Genomic DNA, 21793 nt, shown 5'->3' on the forward strand with positions numbered 1-21793 from the left:
ATGTAAAACGTCTAATTTTAACACATATTCCTCAAACATTTAATAATAATCTGCTAGGTCAAAACAAATGCACTACTTATTTTGAATGACAAGAGGGGCTGTAGGAGCTGTGGTCAAATGATCAACTACATCTAATCATCGAATTAATCTACCAGCCACACTTTCAAACGTTTAGGATTTTTTCCCCTTTCATGTCAATGCAAGCTACTCTATTGCGTCTGATTGGTGTCCAAGACAATATGTCTGAAGTTGCAGAGGTCAAAGTTTAAATCATCTAAATAGCTTTTCACTACACTTTTCAACCAATCACTTTTCCATTTCTCACTGTCAAAACAAGTACCCTATTGATTTTGAATCTTGTCCAGTTCATCATGGCCAAAGTAGCAAAGGTCAATGGTCTAATCAGCACATGTTCATTAGTAATGCTCAAGCAGTCACACTTCTCAAACAATCAAGGTTAAATCAAGTGCCCTATTGATTTAAAAAGAGAAGAGTCACACCACTTTACCAGTCACTTTCAGGCAGTCTTTTTCAAACTTTAAGGGACGGTTTCCTCAATGTCACAAAGGCAGTAAGGCTCCAATCTTCAAAGGGTTGTAAATAAGATCTGACAAAACATGGCTGATGAAGCTGAGGCCACAGCTTGAAAAATACAATCTTCAAAGTACAATGTTGCTCGACGTGAGGAAGGGGGCAGCAAGGTAGTACTGTTTTCTGTTCATGTCACTGAAGGGAATCCCCCATTAAGGGTCCCTGTGGCTTCTGCTGGCTGTAGGCTAGCAGGAGGCCGGGAGACAGCAAATATTGGTCCATATCATCGACACAACCGGTACTTGACACGTTGCTTAACAAATATATTGTGCTGTTTTCCTCTCAATACTTTCAATGTCAGTACATGAGTTATTTGTTATGTCACGTCAGTTATTCATTAAAAGTTTATTTTAGGGAGAAAGGGTGGCTCTACTGCATCTAAATTTGCATGCAGTACATGATAGTTGGAGCGGGACACTTGATGTGCTAGTGCTTGCGTCAGCTGCAGGAAAGGACGTGGGTGAAAGTTAAATCAAGTGAGCGAGGCGTGTCACGTAGTAATAATGCCCGTGTTGTGGGTGGGCTGGGGTTGGTGGGGGTCTCCATCCTGAACTGTCAGGCAGCATCCGCCTGACATGACCACAACAGATAGGCCCACGGTAATACACCGACTCCATCTCATTTTACCTGGCTGGAAAAGCCTCATTTGACAATTCATATCGTCAGCAGCCTCAAAGGAGAACTTTAAAGTTAGTCCTTTTTTTTTTTTTAACCATGACACGTATAGCGTACAGGGGGAAAAAGACTCTTGGCGTGCACCTGTTTCAGAATCCAAATGAATGAGGAGCCAAGCGGTATCTAAGGACAAGAACGCGGACACGGCTCACCTTCGGTCCTGTCGCAGGAGTCTACAGCCCATGGTGGACGTCCATGTCAGACTGCAGCGTGAACCGGCGACGTGCCACAGCCTCTCTCCGGGAATTGCGCTCGGCGTTTACGGTTTACAAGTCTTGTTTGTCTCCCTGTGTGTTCAGTCTGTGACGGCATACATTTTCGCTGCTGCGCTGATGCTACCCCCTATTCCATGCAAGCAAATATTTCACTTCCGGATTGTACTTTCAAAGTAAACCCTACATGGCGGAATGAACATAGAACAGAGTCAAACACCACTGACGTTTAAGTTGAAAGGCACATTTTGTCATTTCCTACTTTTGAAAAATTTAACTTGACTTTCCGGCCAGACCACATCTGTCTCCAATCCACAAATCACCGATTCATGCATGTTTTTATTTTGTTTTGGGTGATTAATTGTATTTGTTGTTCATGTATGTTTGCCTATTTTGTTGAGTGTATATTTACAATAATTGTAAATTTGTAAATCAAAGAGAAATCACCGCTTCCGCAATGATTTTTATTGATCACATGATCATATGATCAGGAAGTAATGAATTGACAGACCACAAGGCAACGGCTGGTTTTGCTATGGCGTACGGAATACATGTTTTCCTTGTGATATTTTTACGTTTCTTTCTAGTTTCCTGCTTTTCACAGACCTATTTCCTGAACGACACGGAGGGTTTAGGACATGTCTTTGATGGAATTGGAGGATTGAGTGGTGGAGGGGCGACGACGCGTTTACTAGTCAATTATGCAGAGCCCTACCGAAGCCAGATCCTCGATTATCTTTTTAAACCAAATTTTGGTGCCTCGTTGCAGATCCTTAAAGTTGAAATAGGAGGAGATGCTCAAACTACAGATGGAACGGAACCATCGCACATGCACTATGAGGATGATGAGAACTACTTCCGAGGGTATGAATGGTGGCTCATGAAAGAGGCAAAGAAGAGGAATCCAAACATTATACTTATTGGCTTGCCCTGGGCATTTCCTGGTTGGATCGGCCATGGTAAGCAGTGGCCCTATGACTTTCCTGACGTCACTGCTACATATGTAGTCAAGTGGATCCTTGGTGCAAAGCACTTCCATGAACTCAACATCGACTATGTTGGGATTTGGAACGAGCGGAACTTTGACAGCAAGTATATCAAGCTGCTGCGGTACACTTTGGACAAAAGTGGCCTGGAGCGTGTCAGGATCATAGCCAATGACAACTTGTGGGAGCCTATTTCACAGTCTCTTCTGCTGGATCCAGAGCTCAGCAATGCTGTTGATGTGATTGGTTCTCACTACCCTGGCACTACCACTGTGATGGACGCCCTGAAGACAAGGAAGACGCTGTGGTCTTCAGAGGATTACAGCACATTCAACGATGATGTCGGAGGAGGCTGTTGGGCACGCATTCTCAACCAGAACTACATCAACGGATTCATGACCGCTACCATTTCTTGGAATTTAGTTGCCAGCTACTATGAGGAACTACCATTTGGAAGAGATGGGCTGATGACCGCGTCCGAACCCTGGAGCGGCAACTATGTCGTGGCGTCTCCTGTCTGGATTACAGCTCACACGTCACAGTTCACCAAGCCAGGATGGACGTACCTGAAGACTGTTGGACATTTGGCAAACGGCGGAAGTTATGTCGCCTTGACTGATGGGAAAGGAAATCTTACAGTTGTCATCGAAACGATGACCCATAATCATTCGTTGTGCATACGACCTCCACTCCCTCCGTACTCTGTGACCTCACAAAATGCAACCTTTCAGCTGAAAGGATCTTTTTCTTCCGTCAAGGAGTTGCAACTTTGGCGGTCCCAGTTTAACTTCAAGACAAAAAAGGCCATTTTTTTTGAGCGTCTAAGTCCACTGAAACTAAAGAATGGAAAATTTACCCTAAATCTGAATGAAGATGAGGTTTACACAGTAACCACAATGACAACGGGACAGAAGGGCAACTACCCAGATCCACCTGCTTCGTCCCCCTTCCCAAAGTACTACAAGGATGACTTTAATGTCCAAGATGCTCCCTTCTCAGAAGCTCCGAACTTCGCTGACCAGACTGGCGTCTTTGAATATTATACCAACCTGACAGATTCAGGGCCTCATGCCTTCACTTTACGTCAGGTTCTGACTCAACGGCCTATCTCTTGGGCAGCGGATGCAGATCAGACTATAAGTGTTATTGGTGATTATATGTGGCAGGATCTGAATGTTAAATGTGACGTCTTCATGGAGAGTGGAAAAACTGGTGGTGTTTTCATTGCAGCTAGGGTTAATAAAGGGGGACAGGTCATCCGTAGTGCCAAGGGAATATTTTTCTGGGTTTTTGCTGATGGAACATACAAAGTTACTAATGACCTTGCTGGTCTCACGATTCTGGCTGAAGGAGAATCTGGTACGAAAGCAGGTGACTGGCACACGCTATCACTCACTGTAACGGGCCAATTTGCATCAGGAAAGCTGAATGGTTATCAATTGTGGAAGAATGCTGTGGCACTGACACCAAAGAATGGCTGGGCTGCCATCGGGACACAATCATTTGAGCTGGCCCAGTTTGATAATTTTGCTATAACGCCAGTGATACAAGAAATAGTCACATTGTGACTGTTTGAGTGAATGAGATTAAAGGGGCAACAATGAATCCAGAACAAATTAATGATCAAAATAATTATTTTCAGCTATTTTGATAACGAATCATTGAGAGACCTTGTTTAACTTGAAATTGTCTAAATCCTCAGAATTTCACTCTCGACAGGAAATATTGTCACATTTCAGTTCTTCATGAAAGAAAAATTATTTTTTGTGTTTAATCAAAATATTATATTTGTTTTTATTTTGAAAAACAAGGTTCAACATTTGTTTGTTTTTTTGTGACACATTGCTGACTAAAACCAATAACTCATAATTAATTTGTACATTTTCTACACTGTGACTTTGAAATAATGTCATGTTTTGGAATAAAGGGATGGAAATCAAAATATTACAATAATCTTTAGTTGCAGCCCTATTATTTTAAGGCAGGTGTCTTTGATCAAAAGTTAAATAACTGTATATACAGTATATGTAAACACGGACAAAGCCTAATGTACAGTATTCTTGTCATCTTTCGAAGCTCAAGCTATTTTTCTCTATTCAATTTCCACTAAATTAGTAGAATACAGATGACTTGAAAATGAGTGTTTCCTCTTAGAAAAAAAAATCCCATTTGTAAGCCTTAATGAATTTAACATTTTAAGTCATCTTTATAATGCGCTTTCAAACAGCCTTAGCTGTCACGAAGCGCTTTACAGAAACACATAAAACATTAATAGCAATACAATCAACGATTTTTTTCATTCCTACATGCGCTTTGATGTTTGAAGCAGTTCTAGATGAAAGAGGAGAGAATCAACTTTCAGCAGTTGATCAGAGACTTCAACAGTTCACTTCCAAGCGCTAAACTTTCATCTCCACATCCCGCGGACAGCCATACACCTCCACGTTTTGCGTTGACATTCTCGTCCACAACCCCACCGCAATCCATCCAGTGCACCAGCGTAGACTGTCCAGCAGCGGACGAGCAAAAAAAGGAACTGTGTCAAATGATGCCCGTTCACTGGTGCAAAAAACACAAGCGACCCGCAGGTGACAGTCAGAATTAGTGCAACCGTCAAGCACTGACACTGTCCCTAATGTCTAGGCCAAAATGCAGAGTACAGTCCACTCCACGACGATGCATACAAGTAAACATGACAAGAAGAAGACAAAAATGTGTAACAATTAAACATAAAATGAGCTGTACAATATAGGATTCCTGGTAAAAGCATTGAATTCTGGTTAACATTAAGAGCCCACAACTGTTTCCTATCACTTCGGCCTTTAAACTCGTGTTGATTTTTTAAATACAATATTTGTATGCACAAATCTAAAAACGTTATGATAAAACGTGATCGGACAGTATAAAGTGCAACTTCCTACATACTTTTATACAATGTTATAAAACACAACATAACACTGCAATACTTTTTGTTCATAAACATTTTGATGCAGTTCTTACTACATTAATGCAGATGTAACTAATAGAGACCCATGAGAGTGTGAGAAGGAAATAAAATGTGTCCTTGTCTGATGATGAAATACTATGTACAATGGATGTTTTTTCTCTATTAAATTCAAAATACTTTAAAAAAAAATACACACATTTTAAAGGGCAAAAGTAGTCAATATTTGGCTCCAGTGTAGCAATGACAATCAAACGAGACAGAATAGAAAGCTGCTATGAATATACCTGCAACAACAAAAAACATCTCTTCAGTGGCATTATGGGTAATAGAAACCAGTGCATTATCATAGTGCCCATTGGACTGTAAACATCTTTGACATGGGCAAGGCCAAGCTGCTCACGTTTAAAACCTGTTGGAAGAAACCAAGTGTTATCCTTCAGGAAAGTCATGACTAATTTTGATGTTCAATTCCTAACCTTTGTATCGGCATTATATGTAAAATCCATGATTTTCTCCCCATTGGCTACCACGTATTGTGGTGGCGAGGGCACGCCGAACACCTGCATTCTTCTCAGTATGAGACCATCAAGGGCTCCATTTTGCCTGATGGGCTCGCTCACAAGTTGGGACTGAAACAGTGAGGTATTAAAGATGTCACCCGTACTTAAAGATAACTAGCAGGCTAGCCATTATGTTTTGCTAACTGGCTATTACCAGACAACCTAACCAAACGTTTTATACATACATGCCTCTATTGAAAAGTACCGAAACTTTGGCCATATATTTGGCAGTGCAACCCCAAGCACAAGTTATTTCAGTTCCAAAGTTTAACCACGGACTTTACCTACATGCCCAGCAGTGAAGATGGCGTAACAATAACTTCCTTTTTCAAAGGTATCGATACTGTCGCCGTCATCCCAGAACAAGTCCCCCTGGGCCGAGCCTCCCGCTGACAACGCTACCGTCAGGAGGAAAGGGTTTCTGCGTGAGACTGTTGTCGTTAAAGCTGGCTCCTGTAAGAGAGAGGAGATATTCATATGAATTCATTCGTAAATTGCTTGTCTTCATATAACCCTGGGTGGTATTTGTCCCATTTTTTTTTTATGTATTTGATGTGTTATAACTTATTACATCAAAGAAAAAGTATTAAAATCAAACAAAAGGAAGCTAAAAATTACAGCAGATTGTCTCGACATTTAGAGGTTCAAAATAGCACCATGTGGTAATTTCTAAATTATTGCAAATGGGAGAGGGAGATTTATATATCAATATAACATGCTCATTTGTATCCCATTATAAATTATAATTTTGATATACTTTGACAAACAGGCACGCATAAAAAAAATGCTGTTATGATTTACTGATAGGCTCATAGCACAATACTGCTCCCCCCTCCTCCAAAAAACAAAAAAATAAAATATGAATATATGTATGAATAGGTCTGATGCCACTGAACATTTTGAGTAGATGAAAATAAAAATGTATTCATTATTGACTTAGTTATCACACTTCAAGAGTATAGGTGACAGGTCCAGAAAGTAAAAACCCAGCCCTTAGCCCCAGATGCTAGCTAGCTCCCTAGCTAGCTCCCATGGTGCTTGTTTGCCTGCTAGCTAGCATCAGGGGCTAAAGCCAAACTGTGGCTGGGTTTTGCCACCTCTGTTCAAAACTACCACAAGCCTAGTAAATAAATAAATAAATAAATAAATAAATAAATACGACCCACGACTTAGCCAAAACAAACAAACAAATTAATTTGTACTGCATCTTTAAGAAACAACCATTTAGCACAGATAGTAAAGAAAATATTTGGCTTGACTCTCTTTATGAACAGATTCCAACTAAAAGTAATGTGATTCATCTCATATATGCAGATTTTCGACCAATCCCACTTTTCTACTCACCTTTTTCAGACTTTAATCTTATTTTCCCCACTCCACTGTCACAACAAGTCATTTTAGTGGGTAATAATTTCTCAAATCTGTATTCGTTGTTATACATCGATAACTGTATTGTTGCTTCCAGTGGCAATTTTCCATTAAGTGCAGTGCCCCACCACAAACAGCAGATGGTGCTTTGGTAAAATAAACTGCTTTAGGAGTTAACTCAATCGCAAAATAAAGTACCGGAACATACCCTATTTCTTTAAATATGGACCATCATTCTGCTGTGCAAATTCTAATACAAACGGTTGCCTCTGTGAATTTCAGTAATAAAATGCCCTTTGCCACCATTCTGTCTTAATCCAAATGGTTATAGTGGTAGACCAACCTGCTGGGGGACAATGTGTCCCTCCCTCACGTGGATGTTAATGATGTCCAAGGGCGCAGACAGAAGCAGGTACTCGCCTTTACTGTACGACGGCTGACCCTGACAAAGAACAGATCATTTTGGGTTATGTGTTAATGCAAGGGATGAGATTCATGAATCAAAGCTTGCGCAGCTCACACTATGCAGATTGTACCAAGTCCCGGGAGGCATATAAGCAGCCACCTCCACTGCACCCTCCTCCAAAGCTGGGCTGATGAGGAGACAACTCCCCCAGAGGAATTGTCTGTCTATCATCTGACAGTGAGGGTCAGTGGGAAACCTGAAATGACAAACATGATGAGGGAAAATGAGGAAGGGGTAGGCAAATCAATTTTTTTGTATTTTATTTAATTTCATTTCATTTCATATTTCTATCAAAATATAGTTGGAGGTGTCACAAAAGCCAAAAATGTTAGCCTCAAATTTTTTTATTATTTTTTTAGATTTCAACAGAGACGTTGCCCATCGCTGTTCTTGGAAAAAGAGTGTGTTAGGGTGACATACTCCATGAAGAGAGGCCTTGCCACCGTGTCACCAGAAATGTGCGCGTGATGGAAGAGCGTGTAGAGAAACGGGAGGAGAGCGTAGCGAAGATTCAGCGCGCTCCGCATGGCCGCCTGGGCCTTCTGCCCGAATACGAAAGGCTCCTGAGGCTGTGGAGTGCGACCGTTAGGACAACAGAAAACATACAGCGGTACAATACGTCATGACGGCGCGTGCGTCTCACTGCATATGGCCGATCGTTATGGTTCCTCATAAACGGGTAGAAGGCCCCGAGCTGCATCCAGCGCACGCACAACTCCTCGGTGGTGTCGCCTCCGAAGCCGCAGACGTCCGCGCCCACCAGGGGGACCCCGAAGAGGTTGAACTTCAGCACCGCTGAGAGGGAAATGTGCACAACGTCAACACAGTGGAAGATTGTGTTTCAAGATACAAGCCGAAGATATCAGCACTACATGATGGTAGCGTACTCAACTCACTTCACGTCAACAAGCAGCAGTTTGAAAGAGAGGGAACATTCTTATTAAGAAGAACCGTGTATTCAAAATCACCACAAAACTTTGCCTTTGGAAAGTTTACTAGCTAACAACGCAAAACTCCATAGACAGGCTAACGAATCGCACTAAAGTTACAGTGTTAACGTTGAACATGAATGGGGGGCTAGGCAAAATGGCGGAAAAATGTATCACAACAAGTATTTCATATCAGTTGATATCAATCTTTTTCTTTTTTCTTTTTTAAACCTTAGGTCAGTGGTGTAGTGGTCCCTGGAGAAGTGAGTATACTCTCAATTTTCACCAGTTTTTTTTTTTTTAAGTAGTCCAGAAAATCTTTTAACAGTGCCATGTAAGAATTAAAAATCCGTCATTTGTACTTGCCCACAATAATAAAATTATCATGACTTGTTAAGAACAGTTTGGTAGCACAAGCAGCCTGAAATCATGACAAACATAAAGTATATGTTATAAAACAAATGACAATATTTAGTGAACAATGAACAAATAATAGTGAAAAACAGTCTGGTTAGACTTCAGTATTGTTTTGTGCTGAATCTTAAACTATTTGTCCCAATTCTTGTATTTTTATTTACCGGTACTTAAAAATCAAGTACCAGCCTAGCTACTATAAAACTTAACTAGAGCATGTGGTTAGTGTGTAACCGGCAGCACCGAACCCGGGGATCAAACCCACATCGCGATCAAGTATCCAGTGTATGAGGGCAAATCAGTTCACCTAAGCTAAATTTATGGCTCACCATTATGGCACGGGGGAGCATTTGAAGGGCTGTTTTCCTCGACATGGCCTGTCCTACTCTGCCTCCGATTGGCTCATCAGTCTTCATGCCAAAGGGTAGCCAATCTAATCAGCGTAGGCAGGGGGGTACCAGCCAATTAGAGGCAGAGGAGGGTAGGCCATGGCTGAACGGTGTACATCATGAGAGATTTCCAAGTGGGTTGACTTAATACTGACTGAAAAAGAAGCGGGTATTTTTGCGAGTGTATCAAACACTCACAAGGTATGGAGTATCTAAGTTGCTCCCAGTTGCTTCTGACGTCTCCCGTCCACACTCCGGAGAAGCGTCCGATACTTGGGAAGGAAGAGCGAGACAAGACAAACGGCCTCTTGCCGCGCGCTTTCACCAGAGCACTGTCAATGGCAACAATCGTAGACTGTAATACCACAACACACACACTGCATTTCCTTAATCAGGGGATGTCCTCCTAAAAACACCCACTTAAGACAAATAAGTACATCATTTGTGAGATTTTGCTTTAAACTCCAAATGACACCTTTACAGATGTCATGTCTGCTGTTTGTCGATATGCTGTAATAGTGTCTATTGTGTCACATGTCGTTATCAGTCCAAATAAAAGGAAATATTGTACATTTGTAATCTAACAGGGGACAGAGGGGTCTATTTAAGGTGAGGCGTTAATTTATAATTATAATATAATAAATTGGGTCACTACTGTATTTTCTCAAAGAGAGGCTGTACTCATAATATACAATACATGGTGCCTCACAGTTGCAGGATGTGGTATTCACTTAAGACAATGATAATTATCTGTATTTATCGACCAATTTGACGCCATACAGTTAAACCAGATAATCGAGAAGTCTGCAGATAATAATAGACTTGCCGCGTTGGTTCATCTGTTTGTGGCTCTAGTTGTGCCCAACTCCTCAACCCCTCCCCTCTCCTATGGTAGTGTCGCATATTTGTGATGTCATAATGCGCGTGACCTCGTGGTGGCAGAAGATGCATCACAGCGACATGGCAGTCGCCAGTGTGGACTTTCTTTCCTGTGTCTCACCAAAATGCTACCATCGCAGTTTTTTGTTGCATTTTTAAAACATGACTTTTGTTTTGGCAAACTCAAAATGAGCTACTGCCGGTTGTCTTTGAAGCAGAGTTATCAATAAAATTCAGCTTCATGGTGCTTTACACAATGTTTCAATGTATTTGTACATGTTAGACTTCTAGTAGGACTCGAAAGTATATTTGTCCATCCATCATCTACCGCTTATCCGGGGGTCGGGTCGCGCGGGCAGCAGCTTTAGCAGGGAAGCCCAGATTTCCCTCTCCCCAGCCACTTCAGCCAGCACCTCCGACGGGATCCCAAGGCGTTCCCAGGCCAGCCAAGAGACATAGTCTCTCCAGCGTGTCCTGGGTCGTTCCCGGGGCCTCCCGCCGGTGGGACATGCCCGGAACACCTCTCCAGGGAGGGGTCCATGCCCGAGCCACCTCAACGGGTTCCTCTCAACGCGGAGGAGTAGCGGCTCGACACTGAGTCCCTCCCGGATGACCGAGCTTCTCACCATATCTCTAAGGGAGAGCCGGCTACCCTGCGGAGGAAACTCATTTCGGCCGCTTGTATCCGGGATCTTGTTCTTTCAGTCACAACCCACAGCTCGTGACCATAGGTGAGGGTAGGAACGTAGATCGACCGGTAAATCGAGAGCTTTGCCTTTCGTTTTAGCTCCTTCTTTACCACAACAGACCGATACAGAGTCCGCATCACTGCAGACGCTGCATCGATCCGCCTGTCGAGCTCCCGCTCCAACCTACCCTGACTTGTGAACAATGGAAGCGCGGAACATGGTCCACTCGGACTCAATGTCCCCCGCTTCCCTCAGGATAAGGGAGAAGTTCTGCCAGAGGTGGGTGTTGAAACTCTTTCTGACAGGGGATTCTGCCAGACGTTCCATGCAGACCCTCACAATACGTTTGGGTCTGCCCGGTCGGACCAGCATCTTACCCCACCGTCGGAGTCAACACACCACCAGGTGGTGATCAGTTGACAGCTCCGCCCCTCTCTTAACCAGAGTGTCCAACACATGCGGCCGCAAATCCGATGACACGACTACAAAGTCGATCATCGAACTGTGGCCTAGGGTGTCCTGGTGCCAAGTGCACCCTTGTGTTTGAACATGGTGTTCGTTATGGTCAATCCGTGGCGAGCACAGAAGTCCAATAACAAAACACCACTCGGGCTCTGAACAGGGGGGCCGTTCCTCCCAATCACGCCCCTCCAGGTATCACTGTCACGTACCCACGTGAGCGTTGAAGTCTCTCAGCAGAACGAGGGAGTCCCCAGGGGGAGCGCTCTCCAGAAAGGACTCCAGAAAGGGTGGGTACTCTTAGCTGCTGTTCAGTGCATAAAGCACAAACAACAGTCAGGACCCGTCCCCCGACCCGAAAGCGGAGGGAGGCTACCCTCTCGTTCACGGGGTAAACCCCAACGCCTAGCCGGGGGGGCAATGAGTATGCCCACACCTGCTCTGCGCCTCTCACTGTGGGCAACTCCAGAGTGGAAGAGAGTCCAGACACTCTCAAGAGGATTGGTACCAGAGTCCAAGCCGTGTGTGGAGGAGAGTCAGACTATATCTAGTCGGAATTTCTCTGCCTCACACAGCAGCTCGTGCTCCTTCCCCGCCAGAGAGGTGACATTCCATGTCCCCAGAGCTAGCTTCAGTAGCCGAGGGTCGGACCGCCAAGGCTGCCACCCAACTCACTGTACACCCAACCCCTTTGCCCCCTTCCACAGGTGGTGAGCCCATGGGAAGGGGGACCCACGTTGCCTTTTCGCGCAGTGCCTGGCCGGGCCCCATGGGCATAGGCCCTGCCACCAGACGCTCGCCTTGGAGCCCCACCTCCAGGCCTGGCTCCAGAGAGGAGCCCCGGTGACCCGCGTCCGGGCAAGGGTAACCACGATCCAAAACTTACATTCATCATAGGGGTCTTTTGAGCCAAGCTTTGTCTGGTCCCTCACCTAGGACCTGTTTGCCATGGGTGACCCTACCAGAGGCATGTATCCCCAGACAACATAGCTCCTAGGCTCATTGGGACACACAAACCCCTCCACCACGATAAGGTAATGACTCACGGAGGAGAAGTATATTTGTATTCAATTTTTTGTATTATAATTTTGCAAACAATTATCGGCTTACTTATCGGTTATCGACATCGACACTTTCTAAATGATTGGTTTATTGGTATCGGTTCAAAATAGCATTATCGTGCATCCCTAAAATGAATGGTTATGTGTATTCCCGCGCGGGTGATAACGTGCATTCCACATATCGTTTGCGTCAGGCTAAAACATCCTCTGTCAAAATTTTGTAAATCTCCTATTTTTCCACAAATCTATACTATTGGAGTGGCTCTCCTTTCCCACATCCTGCATCACAGTAAGTACACTGTAAAAAGCTATCAAAAATGATTGATAAAGCCTGTGAACCCCATGAGCCATTTTAAACCCCTTGGGACCCATAGATGATTGCAGTACACATGACATATTTGCGTGTCTAAACCAATTAAAAAAACGCATCATTTGGATGATGTCAACACTTCTGGTTCATGATTGGATCCTAGCTATAACCAATCACACTGGCAAGTTTATTTGCATAATGTTCATGTTAAAAATGTCACATATGAGCTTGGTAAGTTTACAACACGCCGTTACAGCCATACTATCCTGGTGTCCATTATAACAAATAAAAACATGAGATAACACCCCTCCCCCACCCACAAAAAAAAAAATGTTGTTCTTATGTGGGAAAAGTACGGAAGCGTATTGCATTCACTTGGAAGAAAAAAAAAGCTCCTGTTTTTCTGACTAATTTTTGGGGGGAGCTTTGTTTTTTTGAGTATTTTTTTTATTTCATTTTCTGTTTTTCAGAATATTTTTTTCTGTTTTACTGAATATTTTTTACTGTCAAAAAAAATATTCTGACAAACAGGCTGAAAAAAATCTTTATTTAAAAAAATAAATAAAATTTTAAAAAAGAAGAAAAAAATACTCCGGAAAACCGAACACCAGCTCTGTTTTTCTGAGTATTTTTTTTTTTAACCTCTGAACTCCAATTGACTTATTGCAGACTCGCTAATAGCGGAAGCGGACACTTCCCGCATACCTCCATATGCAATAAGATGGTCATGTTTACTTACTGGCTCTCAATAGAGGAATGAAAGTGTATACTGTATTATGGTTTGTTCTCTAATCTCTGAGGGAAAACCCCTTTAAAAAAAAAATCTGAAAAACAGAAAAATAATTATTTTATAAAACAGGGAACAATTCCTCAAAAAAAATGAGAAAAACATAGAAAATATTTTTTTAACAAAAAAAAACTCAAAATACAGAAAAAAAATCAATAAAACAGAAAAAAATACTCAAAAAAAACCAAAGCTCCCCCCCAAAAACTATCAGAAAAACAGGACTTTTTTTTTTCAAGTGAATGCAATACGTTTCCGTAGAAAAGAGTCAAATTCAGTTAAAAAAAAAATATATATAGATATAATAAGCCCAGCTGAGAAAATGTGGGTCTGAAGGGGTTAACCAACCTGTGAGTGGCAAAAGCTTCAGTCAGTCCGTACATGTTGTGCAGGTTGTAGTGAGTGGACAGATTTTGCTGAGCTGACATACAAAGAGTGAAAGAGCTCAAGCGGCCTCCGACCACCCCTGTTTGGGGGACACACACAAAAATATTAAACTAAAAGTTCTATTCCTATTTCATGTATTTTATACACTGTTTTGTCTTGACCCATCTATTATATCCATAGTGATATCCAAATGACCATATAAGGACAGTAGCGTTGCTGACTTACTGGGTGTGTATGGTGGGTTCTCAAGATCTGTGTCAGGACAACCCTCCACTGAGCCCGACTCGAAACTGACTGGTTCGTTCATGTCCTGTGTGGACGGACACAAGACACACAGATGCAAAACAAGCATTTGTGTTCATATTCACACCTAAGGACAATTTCTGTCTTCATTTAACCTAACATACATGTTTGTGTGTGTACAGTATATTCTTACAATCCATAATCCGTCCACTGGCACTTTAGAATAAAAAGCCACAATGCAGTCTTCCCACCATTGTCTGGTCTCCGGGTTGGTAAAGTCTGGAAAGGCTGTCGCACCAGGCCAAACCTGAAGGCGGGAAATGCGTTGATCTTACAATTATTTACATGGTAAATGAAAGACTTTCAAGTTGAAGTCCAACCTTGCCAATTAGGAGTTGACCAGTGGCATTTTTGATGAATACGTCTCGTTTGAGTCCATCATCGAAGGGATGGTATGTTCCTGGAGGACTTGTCGTGCTGATCCCAGGATCCTAGAGAGGAACACAACACACACACGCTACATTTTGAGGAGTGTCATATCGCCACCTACTGGGGACAAACAGTTAGCAAATGGTTGAAAGTGTTCCCCACCAGGATGAGGATGTACTTCAAGCCTCTTTGGTGGAATTCCTCCACCATCTCTTCAATGTCCCCAAATTGCAGCGGGTCATTGGTGAAGACTCTGCCTTTGTTTGCGTAATCCAGGTCATTCCACTGCACATCCTAAAAATAAAAAATAAAGAAAGCTCTTATCAGATGACAACACCGGATGAATGCGCACTGTTGTTTTGTAAAAAAAAATTGTGATACTTTGGATTTATATAAGACAATACATTGTATTGCCACGGACCAATGGAAAGTTTGTAACTACACATTTATACGAGTTTTATTGTTTGCCCAAAACGACGACAATTAATTTAATTTAAAAAAAATTTGAGTTACATGTTTTTTAATAGATCGTGACATATCATGAACACATATATGGAAGAGACAATACATAAATATGATCAATTCCTACACACTCAAATTAAATAATTAGAATTGTTTCAAATTGTAAACAAAATTATTGTAGTAGTGGTAGTAGTAGTAATTCAATTATTTTGTTAATATTGCAATTGTGTTCTGAATAAAAATAGATAACTGTTTTGCACAGTAGACACATATTTGTATATTATTAAGTAGGGTGATATATTCATATAAAAAAATTTGTTTTTATCAATAACCAAATATTAACATTAACTATACTTATTCAAAATATGGTCTACTAAATTATGAATTAATTAATAATTAATTTGGCTTTTTTTGTGAAGAGACCATAAATCTTAAAATTATTTAATTCAAATCATTAATACTTAATTTGTCTAATGCTAAATTTGGAACTAAAACATTTTCATATGCAGTAATAAAACAGTTTACACAAGTTCAAATATTAAAAATTACAATACAAAAATACAGGATATTGTTATTCATTGAGTATTACTAAAACATTTATTTAATTATTTTATACTGTATAATTATCTATTTATTTATTATTAGCAACCACTGATTTTGCACAGGCTAAAAAAAATGTGAATGCAAAATACACACCAACAAAAAACACGGCCTTTGCATGCAACATGAACGTACCATGGGCAAGTTAGCATCGTGCATGCGCTGAGCCACCTGACGGGTTACATTAGTGCTTTTGTAGCCCCAGCGACACAGGTGGAAGCCCAGGGACCAATAAGGAGGCATCATGGGATAACCTACAGAAGGATATCTTTAAAAAAAATCTGTCTTTGAACACTGACTTATTTCTGTTCCTCACAGGCGGGTTGTTGCTGACTTGGCGTACCGTACCGATAATTTGCAAATATTGACGTGTGACAGTTTGAGCGTCGGGACCCATGAAGATGTACAGGTCTAGGATTCCGCCTGTGGACACCCACGTGAGAGCTGGTAGAGGTTGCAAGATCACCTCTAGACACACACACACACATGTAGAGTTAGGAGAAAACGTGTGAAAATAAAAGTAGCTCTTACTGAACAAAGTCATCACCGATTGCATTGCTGTTAAGAAGGAACACCCCGTGTGCGAATCCGTCTCCCTCCTGTACCACATAGAAAGGGTGCGAGCCGTAGAGGTTTGCATCGGCCTGGAGAAAAGAGAATACAGTACAACAAACCCTCACTATAGAGAAGATTATTAACAGTGAAAAGGATTAGACAAAATGCCTATTTTTCAGTCTTACTCAAAGTTTAGTTCCAATTTTGACCTGGAGGGGGCAGTTGATTACTGTGCTCAGCACTTTATATGATTATTTTCTATCTGTTTTATATCTAGCCATACTATGGTTGATTTTAAATGAATAAAGCATACTCACGTGAGGAGCCATGTCCCTGTTCCAGAGAACCAGGGAGGTCCAGTTAAGGTCCAGGGAGAGAGACGTGTAATGCTCCCCGAGGCCTGACACCAGCGAGGAGGCCAGAGTGGTGGACAGCTGCAGGTACTGGTCGGCAAAAAAAAGAGGAGCCACCGTGCTATTCATGCTAAATGACAGAACAGAGCATTACATTACATTAGAATGATGATGATGATTTTTTCACCCCCAGGGCCAATAAAACTGCTTATTAGTAGTCAAGGAGGCCGATAACTGATATTTGGAGCCGATAAAATGCAAACGTCCATTTAGATCAGTGATTCTGACAAACGCCAGCTAGTGGGCCGCAAAATCATTTTAATTTTCTAACTGTGGTCCGTGAAGGCATCGTCCCTGCCGATTACCATCATACATTCCTCATGGAGTCTGCTTCTGAGTCTGTTTGACCAAACACATGTACATTTGTGGTCTGCTAGAGGTCATTTTGCATGGCTCCGGCTCCTCCTGTTCCTCCCTGCATAAAGGCGGAGGCCCCAGACCTGAATCCATCTGAAGGACCACATGCATTAAAGAGCCTCTTTTTGACTTAAAAGTATATCAAGTCATCAAAACAGCCTGTAGTGCATTTTTCCACTTTGACTTTGATTGTGGCTCCATAGCCATTGTATGATTGAGTACATTCAACTATGTTAAAAAACATAGTATTTAATAAAAAGATTTCATTCATTCAGATCTAGGATGTGTTGTTTTAGTGTACCCTTTATTTTTGAGCAGTGTCCGTACAAAACCTTCAGAAAAAAATAAAACAAACAAAAAATGTCAGCCTGTTAGAACAGTTCAACTTTAATATGGGTTAATCAGAGGGACTTTAAATGGCACCAGGAGTGTAACGAGTCCCATTTAAAGGGGAAGTCAAGAAAAAAATTGTCTTTGCAAAATGTTCTCGGAGCCCCCATTAGTCTAAACAATAATAGGGGGCAGGAGAAAATGTCATTGCCCTGAGAAGGATGAAAACAGGTGGAATAATCTATGTTAACAATGAAATATTAATCAGAAAACCATGTTTAGACTAGTGGAGGCACAAGGAACATATTATTGCAAAGAAAGTTTTTGACTTCAGTTTAACTCATTCACTGCCATTGACGGCTATAAACGTCAAAAATTAATTTTAACTATTTCTATTAGTTTAACATTTTTTTCCCCACTTTTGTTAACAAAAGTATGAAAACCTCCAATTTTTTTAAATTGTACATTTAGAGCAGATATGAAATTTGTGATTAATTGCGAGTTAACTAGTGAAGTCACGCGATTAATTACAATTTAAAAAATGAATCGCCTCTTGTCCCTAATTTTTTTATAATCTTTTTTTTAATTTATGGCAGTAAATGAGTTAACACAAGTTTGAATGTGATTGGTTAATTCTGAACAGAACATTCCAGTTGCGAAAGGGTACACACACTTATGAAACCACATTATCTTGATTGATTTTTTAAAATATTTTTTACTTCCCCTTTTAAAAAGATTAAAATAAACTTCAATTGAGATGTACACATTAGAGGTCATACTCATGGTGGGAAAAAAAAACTGACAGCGATGTAGGTGTTTTCTCTTCACTGTACTCTGTCTCAGTTCATACAGTCTGGTTACAGTTGAGCCCATTTGTACCTCATTGCTAACCAAAACAGCAGTACCTGTTTGTGGATGCATTTGGCTTTAAATACTCACATGACCCTTCCATTGGATGCACGCCTCACAATGAATCCAAATGGATTGGACTGGTACTCAATGGTATACAGGGCATCTTGGCTACTGGTTTTCCCCTTAGGGACACCGGCTGGGAGTTCAACTTCATAGCGGTCAGACCATCGATCCTTCAACTGCATAGAAAAGAAAGCACATATTTGGTGAAACTGAGATTATTACAGTAGATTCATTGTCAGGGGGGAGGTGGTTCTCACTGTGAGGTGCAAGCAGCCTTCAGACTCTTGAGTTTCTTCCAGGTGAAGAGTGGCCACATCTCGGGGCAGGTAAGAGGAGGAGGCGCGGGTCAAAGTAGCAGTCCTGCCTCGCAGCGTGGGCGTCAGGCCACTCATTTTGTAGCCCGGGTACGAATGGGGGTAGAAGCACCAGGGAGCTTTTGATGAGTCGTTGAGGGGAGAGTAACAGCAAGCCCGCTCTTCACACTCCCGCCTACTGAGCGCTCGGTCCCGGGCACAGTCGAATCGTCTCTCCGGGGACATGACGCACCGGGATGGTTGGACCGCAACATAATTGTCTGGTGGTTCGAGTCTATCACGGAGGGTGGTCTTTTCTGGCTCGCCATTTCGAACCAGTTTGCTGTCAAGAATGAGCACGTGACTAAAATCGGAGAATGAATAAAATGCTAAAGCCAGAAGCGCGGCTCCGGTTAGCTTGCCCGACAGAGCCATAGTGGTCATACAAAGTTCTAAACTGGTTAAAAGTGCATTTAGCAGAGGTCGATTACTGGCGTGGTAACAAAACAAAACAAAGTGCTCCAATGACCCGCGACACAACAGCCAACGACGGCAAGCGAGGTAGGTCAAAATAAAATGGCAGGAATGTAAGATGACTAACTGCTTATATATAATTTGTGCCAAATATACTCAACGGTTAATATTATAATATATTAAGAGTTCAAAATATTAATATCGTAACAATGTAAAGCAGGGGAGCGCATTTTTATCTATTTAAATATTAACCATTCCTGTAACGTTTGTTGCATTAAAGTTATTTCCCCATAACATGTAATATTTAATCGAAACGACTCTCCGGGGACATAACTGTATTGGATTTAATTGATTTAGTGTAAATGCACAAAATATTACTGAAACAATTTACGTTTATCAATTACATAATATTCATTTAAATGCTGGCATACCTTGCAAGTTTGGCCCCCCCGATCGAAACCCGAGTGGTGTTTTGTTACTGGACTTCTGTGCTCGCCACGGACTGTCCATGACGAACACCATGTTCAAGCACAAGAGTGTCCATATGTGCACCTGGCACCAGGACACCCTAGGCCGTAGTTCGATGATCGACTTTGTAGTCGTGTCATCGGACTTGCGGCCGTATGTGTTGGACACTCGGGTTAAGAGAGGGGCGGAGCTGTCAACTGATCACCACCTGGTGGTGTGTTGGCTCCGATGGCGGGGTAAGATGCCGGTCCGACCAGGCAGGCCCAAACGTACTGTGAGGGTCTGCTGGGAACGTCTGGCAGAATCCCCTGTCAGAAAGAGTTTCAACGCCCATCTCCGGCAGAGCTTCTCCATTGTCCCGGGGGAGGCGGGGGACATTGAGTCCGAGTGGACCATGTTCCGCGCTTCAATTGTTGAGGCGGCCGATCGGAGCTGTGGCCGTAAGGTGGTTGGTGCCTGTCGTGGCGGCAATCCTCGAACCCGCTGGTGGACACCAGCGGTAAGGGATGCCGTCAAGCTGAAGAAGGAGTCCTATCGGGCCTTTTTGGCCTGTGGGACTCCGGAGGCTGCTGACGGGTACCGGCTGGCCAAGCGGAATGCGGCTTTGGCGGTCGCTGAGGCAAAAACTCGGGCATGGGAGGAGTTCGGTGAGGCCATGGAAAACGACTTCCGGACGGCTTCGAGGAAATTCTGGTCCACCATCCGGCGTCTCAGGAGAGGAAAGCAGTGCACCGTTAACACTGTGTATAGTGGAGACGGAGTGCTGTTGACCTCGACTCGGGACGTCGTGAACCGGTGGGGAGAGTACTTCGAAGACCTCCTCAATTCCACCAACACGCCTTCCTTTGAGGAAGCAGGGTCTGGGGACTCTGAAGTGGGCTCCCCTATCTCAGTGGTCGAAGTCGCCGAGGTGGTTGGAAAGCTTCTCGGTGGCAGGGCCTCGGGGGTGGATGAGATCCGCCCGGAGTTCCTGAAGGCTCTGGATGTTGTGGGGCTGTCGTGGTTGACACGTCTCTGCAGCATCGCGTGGACATCGGGGACGGTGCCTCTGGATTGGCAGACCGGGGTGGTGGTTCCCCTTTTTAAGAAGGGGGACCGGAGGGTGTGTTCCAACTTTAGAGGGATCACACTCCTCAGCCTCCCAGGTAAGGTCTATTCAGGGGTGCTGGAGAGGAGGGTCCGTCGGGAGGTCGAATCTCGGATCCAGGAGGAGCAGTGTGGTTTTCGTCCCGGCCGTGGAACAGTGGACCAGCTCTACACCCTCAGCAGGATCCTCGAGGGTGCGTGGGAATTCGCCCAACCAGTCCACATGTGCTTTGTGGACTTGGAGAAGGCGTTTGACCGTGTACCTCGGGGAGTTCTGTGGGGGGTGCTTCGGGAGTATGGGTTACCGAGCCCCCTGATACGGGCCATTCGGTCCCTGTACGACCGATGTCAGAGTCTGGTCCGCATTGCCGGCAGTAAGTCGAATTTGTTTCCGGTGAGGGTTGGACTCCGCCAAGGTTGCCCTTTGTCACCGATTCTGTTCATAACTTTTATGGACAGAATTTCTAGGCGTAGCCGAGGCGTTGAGGGGGTCCGGTTTGGTGGCCTCAGCATTGCATCTCTGCTTTTTGCAGATGATGTGGTGCTGTTGGCTTCTTCAAGCCGTGACCTCCAGCTCTCACTGGAGCGGTTCGCAGCCGAGTGTGAAGCGGTTGGGATGAGGATCAGCACCTCCAAATCCGAGACCATGGTCCTCAGTCGGAAAAGGGTGGAGTGCCCTCTCCGGGTCGGGGAGGAGGTCCTGCCCCAAGTGGAGGAGTTCAAGTATCTTGGGGTCTTGTTCACGAGTGAGGGTAGGTTAGAGCGGGAGATCGACAGGCGGATCGGTGCAGCGTCTGCAGTGATGCGGACGCTGTATCGGTCCGTTGTGGTGAAGAAGGAGCTGAGCCGAAAGGCGAAGCTCTCGATTTACCGGTCGATCTACGTTCCTACCCTCACCTATGGTCACGAGCTGTGGGTCGTGACCGAAAGAACAAGATCCCGGATACAAGCGGCCGAAATGAGTTTCCTCCGCAGGGTAGCCGGGCTCTCCCTTAGAGATAGGGTGAGAAGCTCGGTCATCCGAGAGGGACTCAGCGTCGAGTCGCTGCTCCTCCACGTTGA

The 21793-nt window shown here is 43.4% G+C and overlaps 3 protein-coding genes across 3 annotated transcripts in view; 1 reads left to right on the forward strand and 2 right to left on the reverse strand.

Annotated features, from left to right (window-relative positions):
- Positions 1-1741, reverse strand: part of tbc1d16 (TBC1 domain family, member 16) — a 34446-nt gene extending 32705 nt beyond the window's left edge. Inside the window, exon 1 of the mRNA XM_077555875.1 lies at positions 1419-1741. The gene's annotated coding sequence lies outside the window, so the exon portion shown is untranslated. The remainder of the gene's footprint in view (positions 1-1418) is intronic.
- LOC144042849 (galactocerebrosidase-like) lies at positions 1565-4417 on the forward strand. Its single transcript, XM_077555876.1, has one exon. The coding sequence runs from the start codon at positions 2014-2016 to the stop codon at positions 4030-4032; it is 2019 nt and encodes a 672-aa protein (XP_077412002.1). The 5' UTR covers positions 1565-2013; the 3' UTR covers positions 4033-4417.
- gaa (alpha glucosidase) lies at positions 4365-19251 on the reverse strand. Its single transcript, XM_077555874.1, has 19 exons — positions 18668-19251; positions 18435-18586; positions 16713-16878; positions 16388-16484; positions 16189-16308; positions 15976-16094; positions 14941-15072; positions 14730-14840; positions 14543-14656; positions 14332-14416; positions 14068-14185; positions 9736-9869; positions 8449-8600; positions 8226-8374; positions 7860-8001; positions 7683-7781; positions 6260-6424; positions 5888-6040; positions 4365-5820 (listed from the first exon to the last, which is right to left on the reverse strand). Exons 1-19 carry the CDS (start codon positions 19145-19147, stop codon positions 5755-5757), a joined length of 2754 nt encoding a protein of 917 aa, XP_077412000.1. The 5' UTR covers positions 19148-19251; the 3' UTR covers positions 4365-5754.
- Between the last annotated feature and the right edge of the window lie 2542 nt (positions 19252-21793).

This window comes from Vanacampus margaritifer, chromosome 2, assembly GCF_051991255.1.
Source record: "Vanacampus margaritifer isolate UIUO_Vmar chromosome 2, RoL_Vmar_1.0, whole genome shotgun sequence".
NCBI lineage: Eukaryota > Metazoa > Chordata > Actinopteri > Syngnathiformes > Syngnathidae > Vanacampus > Vanacampus margaritifer.